Source organism: Poeciliopsis prolifica, unplaced genomic scaffold (assembly GCF_027474105.1).
Source record: "Poeciliopsis prolifica strain line A6 unplaced genomic scaffold, Auburn_PproV2 SCAFFOLD046, whole genome shotgun sequence".
Taxonomy (NCBI): domain Eukaryota; kingdom Metazoa; phylum Chordata; class Actinopteri; order Cyprinodontiformes; family Poeciliidae; genus Poeciliopsis; species Poeciliopsis prolifica.
Genome location: NW_026562421.1, coordinates 966,642 through 989,942, shown reverse-complemented (window position 1 = coordinate 989,942; position 23,301 = coordinate 966,642). Strand labels below are relative to the sequence as shown.

At 38.7% G+C, this 23,301-nt stretch overlaps 1 protein-coding gene across 2 annotated transcripts in view; it reads left to right on the top strand.

The window, feature by feature from the left end:
• Window positions 1–23,301, top strand: part of hspg2 (heparan sulfate proteoglycan 2) — a 111,944-nt gene that overhangs the window by 45,347 nt on the left and 43,296 nt on the right. For both annotated transcript variants that reach the window (XM_055057004.1, XM_055057005.1), the window contains exons 5-31: window positions 2,432–2,541; window positions 2,654–2,712; window positions 2,874–3,046; window positions 3,133–3,171; window positions 4,935–5,060; window positions 5,193–5,402; window positions 5,951–6,070; window positions 6,181–6,312; window positions 7,265–7,409; window positions 7,874–8,031; window positions 8,115–8,255; window positions 8,968–9,131; window positions 9,200–9,379; window positions 9,465–9,661; window positions 9,890–10,037; window positions 10,826–10,953; window positions 11,152–11,238; window positions 11,921–11,979; window positions 12,199–12,266; window positions 12,362–12,502; window positions 13,673–13,843; window positions 14,481–14,660; window positions 14,742–14,860; window positions 14,972–15,083; window positions 16,130–16,243; window positions 16,416–16,543; window positions 16,986–17,072. In XM_055057004.1, coding sequence (XP_054912979.1) covers window positions 2,432–2,541; window positions 2,654–2,712; window positions 2,874–3,046; window positions 3,133–3,171; window positions 4,935–5,060; window positions 5,193–5,402; window positions 5,951–6,070; window positions 6,181–6,312; window positions 7,265–7,409; window positions 7,874–8,031; window positions 8,115–8,255; window positions 8,968–9,131; window positions 9,200–9,379; window positions 9,465–9,661; window positions 9,890–10,037; window positions 10,826–10,953; window positions 11,152–11,238; window positions 11,921–11,979; window positions 12,199–12,266; window positions 12,362–12,502; window positions 13,673–13,843; window positions 14,481–14,660; window positions 14,742–14,860; window positions 14,972–15,083; window positions 16,130–16,243; window positions 16,416–16,543; window positions 16,986–17,072 — 3,496 coding nt within the window. The remainder of the gene's footprint in view (window positions 1–2,431; window positions 2,542–2,653; window positions 2,713–2,873; window positions 3,047–3,132; window positions 3,172–4,934; window positions 5,061–5,192; window positions 5,403–5,950; window positions 6,071–6,180; window positions 6,313–7,264; window positions 7,410–7,873; window positions 8,032–8,114; window positions 8,256–8,967; window positions 9,132–9,199; window positions 9,380–9,464; window positions 9,662–9,889; window positions 10,038–10,825; window positions 10,954–11,151; window positions 11,239–11,920; window positions 11,980–12,198; window positions 12,267–12,361; window positions 12,503–13,672; window positions 13,844–14,480; window positions 14,661–14,741; window positions 14,861–14,971; window positions 15,084–16,129; window positions 16,244–16,415; window positions 16,544–16,985; window positions 17,073–23,301) is intronic.

Sequence of the window (23,301 nt, the reverse complement as noted above, 5' to 3'; positions counted from 1 at the left end):
AACAAAGTTGTGCAGAAGTAATAAGTCATCTGTAAACCACATTGGATAAATAAGAGAGGGTGACTTGGCGTTTCATGACATCCGGTGGCAGCGTGTCAGTCATAATAATATTTATGATCTGAAAAGATCAGATGCAGATGAAAGAACTGGAGATGTATATGTGGCCTTGCTCAGATTTTGCAGCCATGCTAACTTGCCATGTAGCACAGATGATGAATTAAAGAAATGCAATAGCATACCTGCAGGTGATAAAATGTCCCCTTGATGGGATCCATACAGAACTAATTCATAAAGGCCCCTAAACAAAGATAAAGCCCATTATTTGCTGGCATCCATAGTTTCCAGACCTGTTAATGAATATGGAGCTGTTTATGCATGCTTGCTCTTAATGTCCACACAGCTTATTTCCTTTTCTGACCCAGCAGACTCCTCAGAATTTAAGTCCTTGCCTTTGGCTTGACAAGTTGCATGTCAATCCAAGAAGCAGCACAAATATTGCCCCTCTCCATAATCTTCCTGCTTTCAGTCTGAATTCAGAGGCTGGACGGCCGGTCCAAACAAAATGTTGGCAGCTGACTAAAAATGGGGCACCCTGCGGGCCACTGGCTATTTTAAGTTTCACAGACTTGGCCTGTGACATTGGAATTATAATAGTACCGTTGACATTTCAGCTTATAATGAGAAACGCATAAAACACATCAATATACATTATAGCAGAGATCTGTAGGCTTGCCTGTAAGGAGAGTAATTAGCTGAAAACTGTGATGAAAAGGTCATCGGGTCAGCACAACTTTGGAAACAGTTAATCCTTTAAAATGCCAGGCTACATTAATTTGTTTCTCATGGGGTCATAAAAGCTTACTGCGACAGCTTATTTTCCATTGAATTTAGAGAAATGTAGACCTTTTCACACTTTATCGTGTTAGAACTGCAAATTTAAGTGTAGTACCTTGGGAAAAAGTTGTGTATTTCTATATTTTCTAGATGTAAAAAGCCAAATATTGACACCCCTAAATAATATGCACAATTATGTACTACTTTCTTTCTGTCACATGAATACCCAATATACACAGGAATCTTTTGTTGTAGTTAGGATTGGACAATAAATCAATAATATATATCGCAATAGACGCACGATTCATATAATTGATAACTCATCTGATGGAATATTCAACAATTTCACCGAAATCCAGAATTGCAGAATTTGCTGCTCAATCTCTCACAGTCAGCTACGCTACCTGAGTGGCATCGACCATAAGTCACTCTCTCTTTGGTTATCTAGCAACAACCTGTTGAGTGACTTCAGCTGTTTAAGGTTTCACCACTGTGTGTCAAACTGCCTAAAATTCAAAAACAAGTGAAAAACGTGGATAAAACAGGAAATGGCACGCCACCAGCTTGGCAGTATATCAAATATTTTAAACAGAAAATAATAATCAGCAATAACTGATATCGTACAATATCAGTTGCTTATGGGTTTCCACTATGTCGTTCAACCCAAAATACTAAAAGGTGTAACTGGTATGAATACCACCAAACTGATAAAAATTACTTTTTTGATTCAGTTCATTTAAATCTATGTTGTGATCCCTTAATATAAGTGTGTGAAATACAAAGTTTTACTGTAATTGGTAATGAAAAAGAAGCTTCTTTTTTTGCTTGTTTGTTTTAACAACAGCTACTGTGTAAAGGTTCACCTATCTGAAGCTAAAACTATCTTCTAAACCACCTCTAGAGCAGCTGGATCAATCTGAATTGTAATCCTCAAAAACCTACCATTCTATGCTGCTTAAAACACAGGTCATCACAGCTATCTGTAGCCAGTGTTTGAGTTTAGAGTGCTTTAACCTACACCGGCTGACCTATATGTTCAATGACCCAGTCGTTCCAGCTAATAAAAAACCACTGAGAGGAATGGCTATAATCCCTGCTGCATTCCCCTTCAATGCTCTCTCACCTTCCTGCCTCGTATGTTCGAGTTGGTTGATGTGGAGGGAATGCTGAGGCCCTCTTCCAGAGGCATTCACAGAGGATTTACTTCTTCCTCACTGCCGCTCGCACAGCAGCGATATAGACTTGGAAGTCTGACTCACCAACCGCAAGAGTTGCTGCAGGCCTTATTTTATTGGCCACATTTTTGTCTGATTTCTGCCACTATTTAGGAATGTTGACAGTTTGTCTCCTTCTGCACCATAGAAATCAGAATTTACCTAAGATACCCTCTTAGTATGCTGTGTGTGTGTTCACTATATAGACACATACGTACAGAAGTAGATGCTATAATTTGTGGCTTTCTAAAATATTCAGCCAAAGGGAAATAAATGTCAAACATTATGACACCACTTGATTATAACATGTAAACTAGTAGTGAGTCTGTGGTCCTAGTTTGTTAGTGTGGTTTGATTTTCTCCTCCCCTCTCTCCAACTCCAGTTTATTACCGAGCTCTTGTCAACTTCACAAACTCCGTGGTTTACGGCCCTGAACTCGAAGACATCTTCTCTCCAGAGTATAAGGAAATTTCTGAAGCAGTGATGGACACGGTACGTCTTCTGACCATTTGAGAAGTCCGTGCTTCATATGTCAGAACCTGTTGATTTAAATATTTGTGAGTTGGTTGCTTACTTGTTTAAGTATTTTCTTTTCCCTCAACAGCTCGAGTCTGAGTACAATAGGATTCCAGGTGTTCAGACGGTTAATGTGGTCCTGATCAAGTAAGAGCACAAACTTTCTGAATCCACCCTACTGAAAACCAAATTACATATCCTGCTACTGCTGCTACCTGTTTGGGTTATTCTGGCCTGGTCACTTTCTTTGTTTTCTGAAAAAAAAAGTGCTACATAAATAAAATTACCTTTACCTTTACTTTCTGCAGAAAAATGATAAGAGAGGATGGAGTTGATATCTTTGTGGAACTTGATGTGGGCTCTGAATACAACAGCAATGAAGAACAGATCCGCACTGTCCTCTACAACGTGGTGAAGGAAGGAGCTATTGCCTCCTACATCACATCAGTCCAGGGTTTTCAGTTCAGGCAGCTTGGGAAAGGTAAGAACAACAATACCTCCATGTTTTAGCAACTTACGGCCTACCGGGACAATAGGCAGTTTCTTCAATGTTTGCATTTTTTCTAGTAGAAACTCTGCCATCAGTGGACCCCATAGCAGTGCCAGGTTTGTACGGTACCATGCCTGCTGCATGGTGAGGAAGCTGATTGTGCTGTAGAAACTGTAGAATGACTGTAGTGCATTTATTCTGCTGATATTTTATGATGCCCCTTACTTCGACATGTACATGCGGTCTGGGGAATGTTTTGCATGGAAGCACCAAGGTAGAGTTTTGGCTGCGATCCCTGAGGTCCAGTAGTGCACAGAGAACATAAAGGACCTTTGCATGGCATGGGTTTGATGAAAAGATGCTTCTGTTCTCTGCAACGTGAGGCGGCATTCGATATCTGCAAGTTCCACTGGCCAGGAGAACAAGCATGACACCTGATAGGATTTTTACTGGACATGTTAATTGCTGAATGGGTGGATTTTCTGTAGAGCTGTTTTCACACATGAACACTGAAAATTGTCCAGAAGATGATTCTGAATTCACAGTGCACATGTTTTATAAATAAAAACATTAATAATTAAATTTAAGGCCAATTTAAAGTCATATTCAATAAATTACAATATGCGTTCTGATGAAGTAAAAATACCTGTAAGCTGGTATTAAACATACTGAGGAGGCAGTATTTCTGGATTAAACATATTTTTCTTTTTTATTGGTCTGATTTAGTATTATGACGTTATATTGCTGTCTAATCATCAGTGTGTGTGAATCTGTCTGTTTCACTGAGCTAAAGACATAAATAAACTTTTCAATAATATTCAGATTTATTCAATATTACTGTACTTCAGAAATACAGTAAAATATTTCTAATTACAAAAAAATCCTATTCAATCTGATTCAGATCAAGCAACATACAGATTAATTATAATTATACACTATAACAATGAAACTGAGTTAATCACATATGGCCAATTGGTAAAAAAAAGAGTTATCTGAGAAAGCTCTGCTTATTGCAATGACTTATTGACTGCAATAATTCCTAATTCAAGGCAAGAATTTGGTCACAGTGGGAAGGAATAACCCCATTTTAATAGGATGGAGCTTCCGTATGGTCTTTGAAAGGAGAGAAAGGGGACAAAAACAGAGAATCACCCAGCCAGGCATACTCTCCATGGGAAATAAAAAGAAAAGAAGAACAGAGTTGACTGCAGCAGCAGTTCCATAAATGGCTTTGTCTAGGAGTGTAACTCAGTCAAAAACACTTTCTATGAGGAGGAACAAAAGCCTCTTTCACAAGGAATGTTGATTTAATATTCACTTCAACTTAGCAAGAACTGTTTTAGATTTTTACATGTTTAAAACTCTTAACAGGTGTTCTCGTGTGAAAATGGCTGATATGTGTCTTATCTGGCTTTATCAAAGCTGTTGGGGTTACCCAGGAAACCTGTGTTATCTTGTCTTTCTCTCATAGCCTGGCCTGTATAGTTTGTCTGTTGTCCAATCCTGTCTTTTTATGTTGGCCAGTCTGTACAATTTGCCAAATTTAATGATTTGTTGGTATGGCTGGTTTTACTTGCTTTTTGATCTTAAATTGTATGTGACTTTTTTTTTAATATATTTCCCATCTACTTTTGCATACTTATCAACTTGTCTATCTTTTTTTTTCTTTTGTCTGTGCTTCAGGCCTTTCCAGTATGACCACTTAGAATAATGTTTCTTGAGTGGAAATGATTTATTTTTTTTGACGCCACATATGGTTTGCTTCAGATAGTCTGTCAATGTGTTATATGTGCTTAAATGTGAAACTAGAATAGTCTGTTGGCTCTTTGCTCTGCATGTTTTGATCCTTGTTTGTACTACCCTTTTGCATTTGTCACAGTAACGCCCATTAAAAGGCCTTGCATGGCTGACGAGTTCAGGTGTGGTGATGGAACATGCATCCTGATGGACTATGTGTGTGACAACAGACCCGATTGCACAGACTTGAGTGATGAAACTAATTGTGGTGAGTGCTTTCAAGTGACTGGTTGAGCTTTGTGTTATGGCTGTCTGATGTGCCACACCTTCACTGACTGACAAGTAACTTTATATTAAACCTATATTCATTTACAAAGTTTAATTGAAAATCTGTTCTTAGATCTGATGAGGTCAATCCCTGTGGTCGCCACAGCTCCTGCTGCTGTCACTCCCACTCCTGGCCCTGGACTTCCAGGCCCCGGGCCTCCCATCCCACCTCTTCGGTGCAAAGCAGATCAAGCTAGATGCCAGAGTGGAGAATGTATTTCTCGAATTTTTATTTGTGATGGAGAACGGGACTGCCAAGATGGTAGTGATGAACTGAGATGTGGTAAGTCAGATTTCTTCATAGATTTATTTGAAAACCATTCTGTTTCAGACTTGCCTTTGCCCTTTCATAACCCCATGACTTCCTCATCTTCACCACGTTGCACTTGCTTGCAATTTCCTCCAAACCCATTGACCATGTGGTACACATGTACTTACCCTACTCCTACCCTTACTCTAAATGGTTTATTTCTATTGCCAATAAAAACATCTACATATGAAAATTTTGTGTTTTTATCCTGAATAGTTATCGAAGCCCAGAGACATTTTTTGTGTTATAAATATTAATCATAGATGCCAAGACTTGATAGATACAGGTAGATATTTGGTTTAAAAGTTACTTTAATATCTAGATTTGGTTTTAAACATTAATTAGAAGTTTAGTAGTCTAGTCAAGATTAAGTAGTGTGCAAAAAAAAGATAAAATTAGTTTATAATGAATTAAATGAAATGACATTATACTTAGTTAACAGTTTTCTAGATACTCAATGTTAAATCCAATAAAGCTTTGGATTCATGCTTTTTATCCCTGATTAACAAAATTTTTCTCAGGCACTCCGTCTCCCTGTGAGCCCAATGAGTTCAAGTGTAAAAATGGCCGCTGCGCCCTCAAGTTGTGGCGTTGTGACGGCGACAATGACTGCGAAGATAACTCTGATGAGACCAACTGCCGTGAGTCGTCATTACTTTTATGAGAAAAATATTCTGGTATTTAATTTTGTTGTTAAAAGGTTGGTATCAACCAGAAAGTTAGAAGTCATTAATCTTTTTTATTGCCACAGCTACCAAAGGTCCCAATGACAGATGCAGTCCTGAGCAGTTTGAATGCCGCATTGATAAAAATTGCATCCCAGCCAGTTACCAATGTGATGAAGAGCCAGACTGCGCAGATCGCTCCGATGAGATCGGCTGCAGTAAGTCATACTTGAGCAGCCAACAATCTTTCTTTTGCTTGTACATATGTATTTCACTTTTTTCTGTAAGTTTCTGAATCTTTACTTAGAGCACCAACTAATTTGTTGGGAAATCTAACTCTCCTCAAACGAAACAGCTTTTCTCAAAGTTTTCATCTGTCAGAATTGTCCATCTGCTGCAGAGGCTTACACTGCTTGTCAAAGCTATCCATGGCACTCAAACCTTTTCAAATATTTGCATTAACTAAAATGTTTTATATTAAGGTATTGTCTGAGAGACTGACACAAAGTAGTGTATAAATGTGAAACAGAAAATAAAATATAATCACAAATACAAAACAAATACTGAAAACTCAAAAGTCCTATGAATAATGGCAAATATGTCCGCCCTAAAGAAAACAACCCCCCTTATTGGCTAGTTTTCTAGTATAGAAAACTATACTAGTATTTATAGTATATAAATACTATATATATATATATATATATATATATATATATATATATATATATATATATATACTATAATGATATATTATATCATTGAAGATTTAAATGTATTTGTAGTTGTTCACAACTCTTTCCACTTTCAGAAGATGAAATTAACTAAAATGAGAAAGCATGATTCTGTTGACCATCTGAGGCCTTCACAGAACAGATATCTGTCTTTGTACTGAAACTGACTGAGGCAGTCAACAAATTAAAAAAATCTTTTTAAATGTTTATGGATACAATATATACATAAAGCAAAATAGTTATGTGCTGTTTTGTATTGATTTAGTAATAAAATACATGGACGTTTGAGATTGATTCATGACAAAATGTCAGCATATAAACATGTAGAGACATGAGTATTTTTGCAAGCTCATGATGACTTTCCTGGGTTCCCAAGCTTCAGTCATTTTTATGTGATGGTGCTTTTGGTGCTTTGTGCTGTGGTTTTGACTCTTTGCAGCCCCTCCTACTGTGGTGAGCCCACCAGAGGAGTCAGTCGAGGCAGCGCGGGGGTCGACTGTGATGTTCACCTGTCAGGCTGTTGGCGTTCCAACACCCATCATCACCTGGAGACTCAACTGGGGACATATTCCTAAAAGCGACAGGTTGGACTTTTTGAGACACTCTCGCCTTCTGTAAACTATATTCTTTGTACCTTTGTTAGTCAACAAAAAAGCACTACATTCCTTTGGGAATGTTTTTTTATTGGTGCAACTGGCATGTTGCTAAGTAACTAACAGGAAGTCATTTTTTCCAGCAGCAAACTACAATTATGGATTTATTTGCCTGTTCTTGGTTTTTGACATGAACCCCTCCTACTTTTAAGTTTCATTGCTCACTCCATGCTTCAAGGCCTATGATTTTAATTAGTGAGAAATTTGCTGTGCACTCTAACTGCGATAGCTGCGGTTTCAGGCTGTTGACTTCCACAACGCCCTGCAGTGTGTGTGGTTAGGAAATTGCAGGAGAATTCTGGGGATTTTTTCCTAGAACACTCCTGCTATGTTTTGTTGATGTACTGTGTGAAGCTATGGGTGGGAAAGCATTAATTTGTGCTCTTTATCCCAAGATTTGTTATGACCAATGACAATGGCCGCGGAACCCTCACTATTTACGATGTGAAAGAGGCAGACCAGGGGGCCTACACCTGTGAGGCCATCAATGCCAAAGGCTTGGTGTTTGGTATTCCTGATGGAGTATTGACTCTCATCTCTAATCCAAACCCAGGTATAGAAAATGAACTACAATGAAATCAAAACACATAAATTAAAAAGCTTTCTGTAAACAAAATTTTGTCGGGTTTATTCCAGATAATTGTCCCGATGGTCACTTCAGGGTGAATGACCGCTGCATCTCCTGCTTCTGTGCTGGAGTCTCAAAGAACTGCAAGAGAACCGGACGCTACCGAAACCAGATCAGCCTGCGCTTCACTGAGGAGGATGACTTCAAAGGTATATAAGTTTATTATTTTTGAACCAATGAAGAACCTTACCTAGGTAGGTACTCTTACAACGTTAAGGTGTGCCATTTTGCTTCCCTGATCAAGTTAGGAAAGGAAGAGACTATAAAAAACATGTTCATTAGATTTTTTGCTCAATTGCAAAATCTGCTCAGTTTCACCTCTGAGCTCCTTTCAGAATTAGCTTTTTAGGGCCTCTTGTCACCTTAAATCCAAATAAACTGCTGCTGGCCTCCTAACTCAACATTTAAACTTAAATATGAAAATGGCTAAAAACAGATGGGCAAATATACAAATTTTTTTTAAAAAACATTAGTGGAGCCTCCTGCACAACCAACAAGAATACAACTAATTTCTGAATAAGAATAAGACACATGTATTTTCCAGCAGCCATTGTACAGCCCATACAGCAACAAACCAACTGACCAAACACACTGGAGCTCTGCTTGAGTTTTTAGGTAACAGTGCAGTGCCTGTGGAATATGACTTGGCAATTGAGAGGTTCAATTTCCAGACACCAAAAAGCACTAACTTAAGCAGTGGAGACCCAAATGGAAGTATAAAACATACAAAATGTGGGAGTTCAATGTGATGAATACTTTTGTAGGGAACTGTAGATTTTTTTTTCAACTTAATTGCCTTTTTTAAGAATTTTGTAGATTTCACAATTAAATCTGATGTAGAATCTGATTTTTTTCTTGCAGGAGTTAATGTCACCTTCCCCATCAGGCCTGGTACTCCACCCCTCTCTTCCACTCAGCTCCTCATTAACCCCGAGATGGAAGAGTTCCAGCTTGTTGACTTGTCTCGCCGGTTCCTCAACCTTGAATCCTACTGGACTTTACCTCGGCGGTTCCTTGGCAACAAAGTTGGTATAAAAAGAAGTTGGTTTTTTAATGTGATCAATTACTTTAATTTCATTTCATCCTCTGTTAGATTGACTCATATGGAGGATCCCTGAGATTCAAGGTGCGATACACACTTGCTCGCGGCCTTTCTGAGCCAGTGGCGAGATCGGATGTGATCATAGTAGGAAACGGACGCAGGCTTATGTATCGCAGAGGCAATGGCACCCCTCCCAATGTGGTCTCCCAGAAAGAGATCATATTCACTGAAGTAAGTCTGAATGAAAACATCCAAAGATCAGCAATCAAAGTGAAATCAACTTGAAAGAGTAAATCCGCTGCTTAATGTTTTCCAGGACCACTGGCAGCACTCCAGCGGCCTCCCCGTCAGGCGCGAGGAGCTGATGATGACGCTGGCTGACCTGGAGAGCATCAGCATCCGCACCGTCTATGATAACCACATGGTCAGCGCAGCGCTCAGTCACATCGTTATGGATACCACCACAGTGGAGTTCAGCACTCTTGGCCATGCTAAGGATGTTGAAGAATGCAGGTAAGAAACAGAGGTTCTCAGATGAAACCTGAGACATTATTTTTTTACGTTTTTAATTTTGCAAGCTGTATTTTGATGGTTATTTATTAATCATTTCATCTTATGTTCATTTGTCTGCTCTTCCCACACATGTTTCCTCTCTACCACACACTAAGGAAGTTGTAACTGGCCTCATCACAGTTTGTTTCAGAAACCTTGGATGATGGTGCTTATGTTTCTCACTTCCAGATGTCCTCCCGGATATACAGGCCTGTCTTGTGAAATGTGTCTCTCTGGTTTCGAGCGCGTCCCCGGTGGTCGCTATCTTGGTACCTGTGCAGGTTGTAACTGTAACGGACATGCAACAGCTTGCGATCCAATCAGTGGGTACTGTCTGGTAAGTTATTTCTGTAAGGTTGTCTTTATTTGAAACGTGAAAGTAAAAATGTTTTATTTTGCTTAATTTTATCTTCTTAAAACACACACGCAGGCTGTGTGCATTGGTTTGTATTAAATTAATCAAAGATTTACTCTAAATTGAGTCCTAACTCATACACTGAAGTCTTAATGAAAAAAACTCTCTTAATCTTAATCTTTTGGTGATGACAGCCAGAGAGAAATAGTTTTTCCAAATACAATACATTTTCAAACGCTTACTCATTCATTTTATGAACTGAATTCAGGTGTTTTAATCACTTTCATCCCCATAAGTTGGAGCAAAGCACATTCTAGCTGTATAGATTTGGGAAAGAATGGGTAAAATTTAAAATTTAGCATGGTAGCCTGTAAAGATGCCACCTGTGCACGAAATTTCTGCTTTGTTAAATACCTCAGACAACTCCTTGGGTTATTATAACAAAGTGAAGGTTACTTAGAACAACAGCACATGCAAGAACTTGACTGGCCTGAACACAACCAGATAAATCAACTTGAAGAGGATTTAAAGCAGAAAGTACGAGCCAGAGATTCTCATCCAACATCAGTGTCTCACCTCAAACATCATTTAAATTTTTTTCCATTTAAAAATGGAGAAAAATTACAATAGATAACATTAAAACTTGTGAAAAACATTCCTTTAACAATCGAGTGAATACTTTTGCAAATAGAGGTTATCTCATAGTGCTCATTTTAGGACACTTTAAGGGCGGTAGAAGTGAATGAATTGCACGTCTTCCTCCATCACAGAGCTGCCAACACAACACAGAGGGCCCCCAGTGTGACAAGTGTCGCTCTGGCTACTTTGGCAATCCAACCCGAGGTCGTCCTGATGACTGCAAACCCTGCCCCTGTCCATACACCGAGACATCACGGCGGTAAGCCTACCTCCCATAAAAACATAGTGAGGCTACACTAAAGGGACCACAGATGCATTAAGAGTATATTTAGAGCTTTACTGGTTTAAACAAAAAGCTGTTTCCACTTCATTGTTAAAATCCACAGGATGCTTAGCTCATTACATTGTCTCTCTTCTGCTAATTTTTCATTTATTACCCTCTCTATGGTCTGCATAGGTTTTCCGACACCTGCTTCCTGAACGTTGACCAGCAGCCCACGTGTGACGCCTGCAGGCCAGGATACACAGGAAGACGCTGTGAAAAGTGAGGAAATTAATGTCATTAATTCTACTGTACAGTTGAGACCAATTCAAAGAATAAAGGAACTTCTATAAAGGGTCAGTATTATGTTGGATCAGCCTTAAAAAAAAGTCCCTCGTCAAAATTATACTTGTTTTGCCTTGATTCTTTCATGAATGTTTGAGAGATCCTTTAAACTCCCGTAGCAACCATTCAGTTGTGCAAAACACCTGGTTGGACCTCCATGGAGCTGCAGTTTCCAAACTTCACAGAGTACCCCTCTCCTGTGATTATTTCACTCAGCTCCTTCAGATTAGCCAGCACCAATTTGAAAATACACAATGGAACTACACACCTGCTCAGCTCATTATACAAGCTAATTGTATGCAATGCTGTTGAAGGGCTAATAAGAGAAGCTCTGTTGTGATGGCTTCAGAAAGTGATGGAGCTTTTAAAGAGACAGAGACCCAATTTCAAGGCAATTAAAATCCAAGCAAAATTTATTGTTAATCATATTCGATATGTAGTGTAACTGCTGAATGTAGCTTGATTGTGCTACAAAATGGCCCTATGTGCCTGAAAATCACATACTACTGCCCCTTTCAGACTTTGAAGTTTTAAAGACAGATCATTAAGAAAGCAATTTTAGGTAATTGATTTTCTAAACTTTATGGTTTATCTCTTTTGATTTTTTTTTTTATTTCAGGTGTGCTCCTGGTTACCAGGGTAACCCCCTCCTGCCTAATGGAAGATGTGTTCAGATTTGTAAGTCTAATTTTAATACCTAAGTGACAGACAAGTGAATGAACAGAAGCTGCTCAGGGAGTTGCTTCAGTAGAGTGACAGTGAGATGCTGACTGTGTAATGGTTGCCAGGGTTGTGCTGCAGTCTTATTTAGTCATTGCTCAGGTATGCAGCATAGCTGGAGCCCTACCAGGTGCACTTCAGTCCCCACATCATCTTTCCAATGTGCTCTCTCTGCAGCTCCCTCCACTTCCACTTGTGATAACAGAGGAACTATCAGCTTCAGCAGCAGGCCGTGCAGCTGCAAGGTACGGCAGTTTATCTTAAAGGGAAAGACAGACATGCCATGCAGATGGATTCCATATGTGCAAGTCTTTGTTTTGTTTTTGTGTGTGCGTTGCAGAACAACGTGGCAGGCGATCTTTGTGATGAGTGTAAGGCTGGATTCTTCCACCTCTCAGAGGCCAATCCTGAAGGCTGTTTGCGCTGTTTCTGCATGGGGGTGTCTTCACAGTGTGCCAGCTCCTCCTGGAGTAGAGATCAGGTGAGTTGCAGGGTGGAAGGCAGAATATTAATCATATCTGTTTGAGCATTTCTCTTTTTTAATAGTGTCCACCTAAATGTTTACCTACTTTTGTGATGGACATGAGTGCCATAATGTTTTACATTGGCGGTGTCAAAAAATAGAAATATAATATAAATATCCTTATTGTTCCACAGTGGAAAAATTCTGTTCAACAGAAGCAAACTGACAGGCACTTGGCTGCTGCTGGAGCTCGTTACTGGTCCACAATACCAGTAATTAGCTGCTAGTATACTCTTGCTTGCCAGCTAGTAGGCATTGCACCAAGTAGTGGACTAGTCACCTGTAAATGTAGCTCAAGCTGCATTGTAAGGATCTGACAGGGTCTATTTCTGCTGTGGTCTGCATGTCGCTTTATCCTGCAAAATCATAGAGCCGCTGCTGAGTCAGCGGAGCATCCTGCTGCACATTGGGTTAGAGGAGCAACAGGTGGGTGCGCTAAATTTAATTGTAATCAAAGGGGATCCATTCATAAGAAGTTTACGATGTTCCAACATGCACAGTTGTGGCCAACGTCATAATTTGACTCCGATATGTGCAGCTGTTCTAGATGAGCATATTGATCATAAGTCCCAGCTGGTGTTGAGGGAAAAAAAAATAAAATTAGACTTTTTGTAACTTTTTTGATCCACAATGACAGTGAAACATTTTCTCTTATGCATTTGCGATGTCACAATGACTATTCAACTTTTATCATGTTGACATCAACTTTAAGAAAATATTAATTTACTAACTATCCAGTTTTTCATGTCTGTTATGAGTGACTGCAATTTTTTTCCCCAAAAAAAGTGACTTTGTACATTCCTGTCATAATTCTTGTCTTAAATTTATGTCACAGTGGTCTTAAAAAGTATTTAGAAGTCTTAAGTTATAGTTAGTGAAGGCTGCAGAAACTGGTATGAATAATATTGAGAATTAGAGAAAATGTACAATAAATTCAGTCCCATCCACCCATGGTTTTGCTTTTAAGAAATGCAGTTTGTATTTTAGAATCATACCATCCAGGGAAAACAACAGGGAAATCTTAAGATTCATCCCTGAAAGCTATAATATGTGCATAAACATTTGACAGGAGCTGGAGATGATTTCTGATATGAGTGTGTGAAGATCTGTGCTGTTTCTGTTTCTCAGGTGCAAGGAGGAGTGAATGGGCAGCTCTACACTCTCTCAAACAGTGCCAACACCAAAACAATTTCTGATGGCATCCTCCAGAGGGGCTCCTCTGTCGTCTACCGCCCCTACTCAAGCGGCTCCGGCGATGTCTTCTTCTGGGTGTTGCCTGAGAGCTTTAGAGGAGATAAGGTAAGAGAAATAAGCTTCTCTCGAGGTCGAGGTCAGGATGAAGATGGACTAAATAAATCTTGGCATCTGTTAGTAGGAGGTGGGCATTTATCATATCATTTAACATTTGGATAGATTTAGACTATACAACTTTTCTACAAGTTTAAAAAGAAAGAGGGGAAAAATTGCAGATAAGAATTTTGATTTATTATCACAATAAATTCCAATTGATGATGTTTAAAAACCCACAAAACTGTCCATTTTATCAAGACTGATACTGTATTTTTTATTTGTTAACTTTGTTCAAAGAAGGCATCAATAAGTTATGCTTTCGACTTCTATTTCCTTTGAATTTTGAAATAGAGTTACTGTGTGCTGTTTAGTGATACAAATCATACTTCAGCAAAGAACCACATTACAAATGGGAATGTTTTTCAAAAGCATAATTTATGATAAAGTTTAAGTCCATCACTCACTCCTAATTGTTAGTCAGTGTTGTATTTTTCTTACCTACTATGTAAAAAGGTTGAACATCTTTGAAAAGTCAATTTACTGTTAAATTATTGTGAGTGTCTTGTGACTATCCATGCTAAACCACAGGGTCAAATGCCTTTCCACCATTTACGTTAGTCAAGTGTCCTCTCTGTTCTGCCACCAGGTGACGGCTTATGGCGGGGAGCTCAGCTACACCGTGACCTTTGAACCTTATCAGCGCTCACTGGTGGTTGACGGACAGCCGGACGTGGTTCTCCAGGGCAACGACATCTTCCTGGAACACTACTCTCAGACGAAGCCCCTCCCACGAGTACCTCAAGCTATGACTGTGACGTTCAGAGAGGTGTGTATTTTTGGTAATTAATGTGAACTTTTAGTTAAAACTAAACGCTAACTCTAATTTTTTTCCTCCTGTTGCTATCAGTCTTCATGGCGTCGCTCTGATGGGCAGCCATGTACTCGAGAGCACCTGCTGATGGCGCTCGCTGATGTTTCTCTGTTCATGATCCGAGCCACTTATGTTGACAGCATGGCAGAGACCAGGTAAAAATAGAAGACTCATTCACATACTCACAAATAACCCAGAGAAAACTGATCTCAGTGCAAAGAGATCAGTACATCTTTGTGTTCATATATTTTGCTCATGTTGTGCAGCATCTCAGATATCAAGATGGACATCGCTGTTCCTCATGTCACTGGTGGTGAACAAGCCCTGGAGGTAGAGGAATGTGCCTGCCCAGTAGGATACAGAGGAGCATCTTGTCAGGTAGATGTTCAGACAACTTCAGCTAACAGAATTCAGAGTGCATAAAAGAATGACATTGATTACAAATATTACATTTGAACTATAATTTTGTCTTATCTGCAATACATACTTTTGTTTTTGACTCTCAAAAAGAAGCTGGGCTGGATTCAGACTCTCATCTCAGTAAATCAACAGATGTAAGAATAAGCACTACAGGCACAGCATCATTAAATGTCAGGACTTATTCTGGTATACTGGCACTTACAGTGAAGTCTGTTTGTGAAAGTGTCAATGAGTTAAGACTTTGGAATTCACCAAACTAAAATCGTCAAAAGATGAGCTAACTGTGGTCACTCCCTTAATGTCTGAGACTAAATTGGACTCTATATGTCTGGGTCCATTTTGAGCCACAGAAACAAATGACGATTCCTCTGAGAGTGAGCTAATGTTAACAACAGCTTCTGTATGATCTCAGTCAGATTACAGGATGCTCTTCTGGACTCTATGTAGGTTGTGGGCCAAACCAAGTCACATGAATGAACAACCTATGTTAGAAATTATCTTAGTTTTCAGTGTTATTACAAAAAAACTGTCCCCAGGTGTATTTCTAAAATGTAGATTCTAACCTCAACTTTGAGATTTCCACCAGGTAAAGTGAAGCAGAGCATCTTTCCTGTTACCTTCTGAAAGTCTTGCTCTCTCCCATACAGTTGTCAGCAACTGTTTTCTTTGTGTGTCTCTTTAAAGAATCATATTTTAGAATTGGAAGATGGTATTGTATTAGTCCTCTATCTGCACCTTAACCCACGCAGGGCACTGCACTGTAACTGATTTATATAAGTATCTTCCCCTTTGACTTGGATAGATTTAGACTATGCAACTTCTTTATACAAATTTAATAAGAAAGAGGGGAACAGTTGCAGATGTGCCCTTGCTTGTTTCAAATAAACCTTTGCTTTCCATTAGCTCTTGATGGTAATTACTGTGTCTCCTGGCTACAGTGGCACAAAGACATAGAACTGTGTTATCACAAGTCTGAGGTGGTTTTTCCATATTTTTTGTCACAGGAGTGTGATGTGGGTTATGCGCGGACCACCTCTGGTCTTTACCTTGGCACGTGTGAGAGGTGCAACTGCAACGGCTACGCCAGCAGCTGTGACCCAGAGACCGGCAGGTGTCTGGTAGGTTCTGTACCTCTCTTCCTCCCTCCGAACTCTCCACCGCTTGCAAACATGCTTTGATCCCTCCGGTGGAATGTGCTAATGATTTCTTGGCTCAGCCTGACATGTGAAAACACGAGTACTGTGCTGTGAATTGTTCCAACTCACCTTTGTGTGTGTGTGTTCCCTCCAGCAATGTCTTCACAACACTGATGGAGAGAGATGCGAAAAATGCCTGTCTGGATTCTACGGAGACCCTACAAGGGGTGGTCCGGAGCCCTGTAAGCGCTGTCCCTGCTATGGAGTCACATCCAATGCTCAGTGAGTTTACATCTTCACTTGGGTTTGCATGTTTAAGTAGTTGTAAAAGTAGTCCTTAACAAACTTTAATGTATTACCTTCCATTCGTCCGTCCGTCCCTTCGTCACCTTACACCGTAGTGGTCAGATCCCCAGTCCATCTCTGGGCAGCACAGAGAAAAACAGGACAATTAATCATCCAGACCCAAGGAGAATTTAGAGACCTAAAAGATATTTTGTTCTAAAATGGCCTTGTAGCTCTATATATCTTCCTATCAACAGTTTTGTACTGGTGTGTCATGTAAAATGGCCGTAATTCAGCTGAAGTTTGTGATTATTTGAAAAACTGTGAAAAAATATTATTACTTTCAGAGTCCCGATTTCAGAAAAAAGGATTAGAACAAAGTAAACTTTGTGCAGTAAAAGAGAACTCTTCAGTAATGTTTTATTCTCTTTTCTTAAAGATTCTCCCCAGAGTGCCACCTGGGCTCTGATGGTCAACCAGTCTGTGATACCTGTCCTCCTGGATTGACAGGCTTACGCTGTGAAAGGTACATCACACTCTCCTGTACTTGTCGTCTCTTCTTACTTGTTTGTTTTCCTCTCAGTCTTCTTGATTCTATTTGTGGGGTTTGCTGGCTGTTTGGCAGCGAGGTGAACTTGGTCTGACATTAGCATCGTTCTGCTTCATTCACATGCAGGAAAAGCAATATGGGCATGTCCATATCTGCTATTTTTTGTGGAAGCTGTCACTGGTCGGGGAGATGCTGACTTGTGCAACCCAGAATTTACTGTACTTTCAGAGTTTTTAACTTTTCCTCTTTAACTTTTATTCTTCTTGTTTTTTATGATCTATTTGTAGATTCACAGAGCATACTTTTCAATTGAATAATGTGTCTTATACACTTTTGGTGTTTTTAATAATAGAATTATTCAATCTTTATTTTTTGTTGCAAATATATTTGTTCCTGAATTTGGCAATATATAGACAAACCAATCAAGGGGTTTGTGACCAGAGATAGATCTCCTGAAATCAATTTTAACCAATTTTGATTTAACTTCAGGTACTGTTATTGTCTAGATCTAAAATATATTTTGTGGCCTTCCTGGTGTTTACCATTTTTACTATTTGAAAAACAAAAATAAAATCAAAATAGATCTTTTGTGTTTCTCAAGCAGTCATGTGCAAAACAATCAACACTGCAAAACTGCAAACTGACATTGTAGAAACTGGTCAGCTTTGGTCCAGATTTCTGGTGTAGCAGCCTAGATTAAAAGCTAATTCTGTAGAAAATACATTATTCTTTTAAACAGGACATTACACTTTTTATTCTTCCTCTGAATTGACTTTTAAACGCTTATCTAGAATATAAAAAATAGCAAACTGAATATCAATGATTAGCAGAATTAACCTGACCAAGGGTAAACGTCTGTCTCCATGTGAACGTCCTAAAGAATGTAAAGAATGCACCTTGACTATGAGATTTCAAAAGGGTTACTTAGTCTTTTTGCTAAAGTCGGCTACAGAACAAACCTCCTCTTCAGTAGCTGGTAATCGTAAATTCATATTCAGTGACATACGGGTCTCTTTAGTACACCAAAAAAAGTTGTATTCTCGCAGAATGTGCTGTAGGGACCTGAATAAACAAGGAATAAACAGTTTCCTCTTTACGAAACTGTTTGAAATAGTTTCCTACTTCATTTGTTTTTCTTAAGTCTTCTGACTTAATTTAAAATGTTTGACTGGTAACAAAATGGGATTACTTTGAGTATTTCTTCCTCCATAAGAGTGTCCATACCTGATAATGCTTGGGTATTTTTGTGTCTTGTGATTAACTAAAAAGATTTGATTTTTAGGTTTCCAACTGGTCTTTTAAGACAGCATTGCACAGTTCGGTCAACAACCAATTTCTCAGTGCATCGCTTACTAAAAATCTTACTTTTGCTTCATCCTGTCCTTTTACCTTCAATAACCTTTAACAGATATTTTTTTTTCTGCTTCAGTTTTGCTGGTAGAAAAGTGTTGAGGTGAAAATTCTGTCCGCGCACAGACCCTGTGTCCTGTGGATCATAAATGTAAATGTGGCATTTATGAGGACTCCTGTCTGGCTGTCAAATCTTTGCCACAGCAAGGGCAAAGATGACCAGGTGACATTGGGAATAAGTAATTTATTTTTCACTTGACGTCTCTGCTTGCAACACGCCTGATTTTGCTGTTTTGATGTTAAGAGAAGACAAGCCGGCTGCTGACAGTTGTGGGGATCCTCTCCTGGAAGAGCACATTGGCAGCCTCCTACCTGTGGGATGTGGAGCAGAGCCAGTATTCAATTTCAGCTTGGATAAAGAGATAGAGCCCTATGGTAGTGGGAATGATGATGATGATGATGATGATGATGATGATATTTATCATCCAGAAAAAGGCACTACTGCTATCCCTACTCGGACATTAATGTGGACTTCATCTCTCCATGACAAATCAAAATTTACTGAAGGCATTAAGGTCCCAGTCAATTCGAACAGGTCATCTCCCAGACTGCCACCCCGTTTCACTCCCAGCCCTGAAATAAGGCACTCCAGCTTTCAACACCTGCTCCGAATTCACCTCAATGCCTTCAACAAGCGCTTGAGCATGCTAGAAGGCAACACATTAGATATGAAGGAAAGTATTCGTCGTATGGAGAACCAGCAGAGTCGCCTCAACACCCATTTGATGAAGCTTATTGCTGTCTATTCACTCCAAGAGAAGGACAAGAAGATATCTGAGCTGGAGAAAAACTACACAGACATGGATACTCGACTTAAAAGACTGGAGGGACGGCTGGAGATTTTAATTGATGGCTTCACGGCACTCACTCAACAGATGAACAAGATGAAACGTGCAAGACACGTATCCCGTCGACTCCAAGAAAAGAGGTTTCTGCCTCCATTCAGTACAGTCATTGCTGTTCCGCCGTATTCAACTCCTCGGTCTGTGATCAGGGCTGAACCCACTGAATCGCCACTTGCTGTAAAAGCTACAGTGCCCCAAAGCATACCCACTCCAAGTGTTGTTTTAACCAAGCGAAGTCATCTCGTAAGCCCTCAGAGAAACAGAAAGCTGAAATCAGGAGTGATCACTACTACCAAGTCCCTAGCTGTAACAAAATCAGCCAAAACTCATGTCCCACCCAAGCAAACAAACAAATTTAAGACCACCCTTGGTAAGGAGAGCAAGATTGTTCCAAAGTCTACATTGGAAACTCCAGTAAAGCCTCAAACCAAAAGGCCAAAGGGTAGCAGGTCATCTGTGACCGCAAAACATATTTCACAGCCAAAGCAAACAAAGTCCAGGAAAACTAAACAAGAGGCAGCCGTCACTAAATTTCAACTTGAACCCCCAGCTCACAAATCAAAGCCTTCAGCGACCTCTCAGCTGCATAAACAGTCTGGCCAAGCCAAGAAAAAAGATTCTTTGCCGCTTATCAAAAACAGTGGACGAGACAAGACTGTAAGATCAGATGCACCTGTCCAGAAAACGTCTAAAGGCAAGAAACTCTCAGAGCCACACAAGGGAAACTCTAAGCAAAATGACAAATTGACTAAAAAATCTTCCAAAAAAGTCTCCACAAACACACAACAGACAAAACCTTATGCTGTCAGGAAGTCCCAATCCTCAGCAAAAAGAACGAGTAACTCTAACAGCAAATCTATTTCTCTTAAGAAGTCTGACACAACAGTACATAATAAAGTCAGATCTTCCATTGTCCACAAAACAAACAAGAAAAGAGAACCTAAGGAAAAAGCTAACTCAAAATCTGGAGTTATGGATCTGCTGAAGCTCTTAAATGGAGATTACAAGTCTTCAAAAAGAAGAAAGGATCAAGAGGGTTCTCTTCATATTGTTTTAGGAAAAGTTGCTATTCCTATTAAAATCATCCCAGATGACTAAGCAGCACTATGTTGTGTTGAACTGTTTTTTATTTTTATCCAAAGCTGAAATTCTGGATCTCATATTTATGTCCTCACGCCGTGAATAGTTATTAATGAAGGGGTTTTATTTTTGCCATGTTGATAGAGGGACACGTGCTTAAAGTTTTATGTATTTTGATACGTTCTTTAAAGGTGTACTCTCTAGAAAAATATTGCCGTAACTGTTGCACAAAAATATGCTATGAAGAAATGGCAAAATATTCTATTGTTACTGCTTGGGACTGATTTTTGTTTTAAGGCAGACTACCTCAGGTCTGGCATCATTGCATTCTTTCATCCTCTACATCTTCTGTCATTCGATTTCTGTGGGATATTGTGTGAGTGTCATTTATTTGATGATCCAGACCAGGGAATTTAAAATTCAGGCCTTGAGGTATGGTGTTGCGCAACTTTTAGATGTGTTGCTAGTCCAACGTACCTTAAACAAATTACTAATTACTTTTTCAGTATGCAGTGAAGTTCTCCAGGGTCCTACTAATAACCTCATTATTTGACTCAGGTTTGTTGCGGCATGGACATTTCTAAAGATTGCAGGAACCTGGCCCTTGAGGTCTGGATATGAAGACCCTGATCTTGTCTATGCTCTAGAAAAATAAGATTTTAACTTGTTGAATAAGGGGTAAAAGTGAGGAGGGAACATTTTTCTGAAATATTATAAACATGTTGGAGCTTTTATTAATTTACATTAATTTGTTTCTTTTTTCAATTTAGGCAGTTGGAACTAAAATCTTGCAGACATTACAGTTTTTTTGTCAGAATGGTCAGAGTGAAATATTTTAATAAACCTTGGTTGATTTATTTGCAGGGTTTTTTTTTATCTAGAAATACAGCTAGAATTTTTTTTATATTAGGAAATAGCTTAATGTTTCTTGTCAGTCATATTATATCGATCCATTACATAGAAAGGAAAATATTTTATGTCATTACTTATTAGAATTTTGAAGATTGTGGCTTACAGATAATAAAACCCCAAAATGTTGTGTTTCAGAAAATTAGAATACTAAATAGTATCAATAAGAAAAAGGATGTTTTAGACAGAAATATCAAGCTTCTGAAAAGGTTGTTTTAAATTTACAGATTCTCTTTGGGGATCAGTCACTTTGCTAACTAACAACAGGGTCATTGAACCAGCTTTTGGTACTTTTGTCAGTTTGGAAAGGTCTCAAAATCACTGACTTCAAAACTTCACACTTGACTTAGATCAATAAAGGATTCTGTGCTGATTTCATTTTCTAGAAGGATTTTAAGACCTTTCAATATGCAAAAAGAGATTTTCAATCAAAAACTATGTGCATACAAAAGCAATATTTTCAGACACCTTGCATTTCTGTTAAACCTGTAATTTATTTTAATTGATCTGTAGTATTAAAATTTTATGAAATACTAAATTTTGGGTTTTTATTACCTGTAAGCTCTAATTATCCAAATTTCAAGAAATAAAGGCTTGAAACATTTCGGTGTAACAGATCTATAAATTTTATGAGTTTTAATTTCTAAGATGAGTGGCAAGAAATATTGAACATTTCCATATTCAGATTTTTGGAGCTGTAACCGTACACCCATGTTTCCTCCAGGATGAAATCTTTGCACTTTAGCAATTTCCCCTCAATTCCTTTAAATCAAATGTTAACATGACTGGCATAAAATTAGATGTTTTAACATTTATTGAAAATATTGTGTTCACATTATAATCCATTAGATTTTCTTATATTACCATTGTCAATGTAAAATGTACACTCACCCCGATGGAGTCATGCAAATTAAATTAAATTAAATTAAATTGTTGGGTTAAATGCTTATCTGACTGTATTGGATGTATTATAGAATCCCCCACCTTGTTGATTGTATTATATGATTAGCACGGTTGGTTGGCATAAAACATGCAGTGATGTTCTTTTGGTGGAGTCTGGTCTCATCCAACCACACCCTTTACATGAGTTATCATAGAAACACATGGAGGTTGTTCGACTGAAAACTTTGTAAGAAAATACATTTAAATAGTTGTTTATTGTGTTTAATTTTATTGTAGTGAAATACTTCCTTGTTATGTTATATGCTTACATTTTCTGACAGGTTATAATCAAGACATATTCACAATACAAATGTAAATGCACAATCCAACCATGCTTCGTAAAAACCCACAGTGTAATAATGTACTGCTATTTCAGTCTTATTGTTGTACAAGACATCATTTGTGCTGAGCGATCTTCACTGACTCTTTTTGCTGAGTGTTGGGCTTTCCGCCAGCCATCCGATGCTAGGATTGGCATGCCAGCTTCCCGAATTGTCATAGAAACGCTTGGAGGTTGTTAAACTAAAAACTTAAGAAAATGCATTCAAATTCTTTTATTTTCATTTGAGTGAAATAGAACTTCACTAGGAATGTACTTATTTTCTGACAGACTTTAGATATGATGTATTTATCATTTTTATACATTACTTTTAAATATGTACTGTTGTTCTGAATGATATACATTTGTTTATAAACGTACAAAACACCATGAAGTGCCGAATGAGCTATATTTAAAGGCAGTTGGTTTTTAAAACGCAAGTTTATGACATGGAAGCCCTCTTTGTTGACCACTGACCTGTGGACCTGCCAGAGTACAGGTGAGGTAAGCAAGACTGCAGCGCCGAAAGTAGCAGATTCAGGTTTACTTTGCTTTGGTTGCAGCACAAATCTTTGCCTGGGTTCTTGCTACATTTCTTTCCTACTGAAAGTATCATTTTATTTTCAATTGCATTCTCAATATTTTCACCTGCAGTGCTATACTTGCTATGCTTACCTCTGCTTTGTTTTGTTCTGGTGTC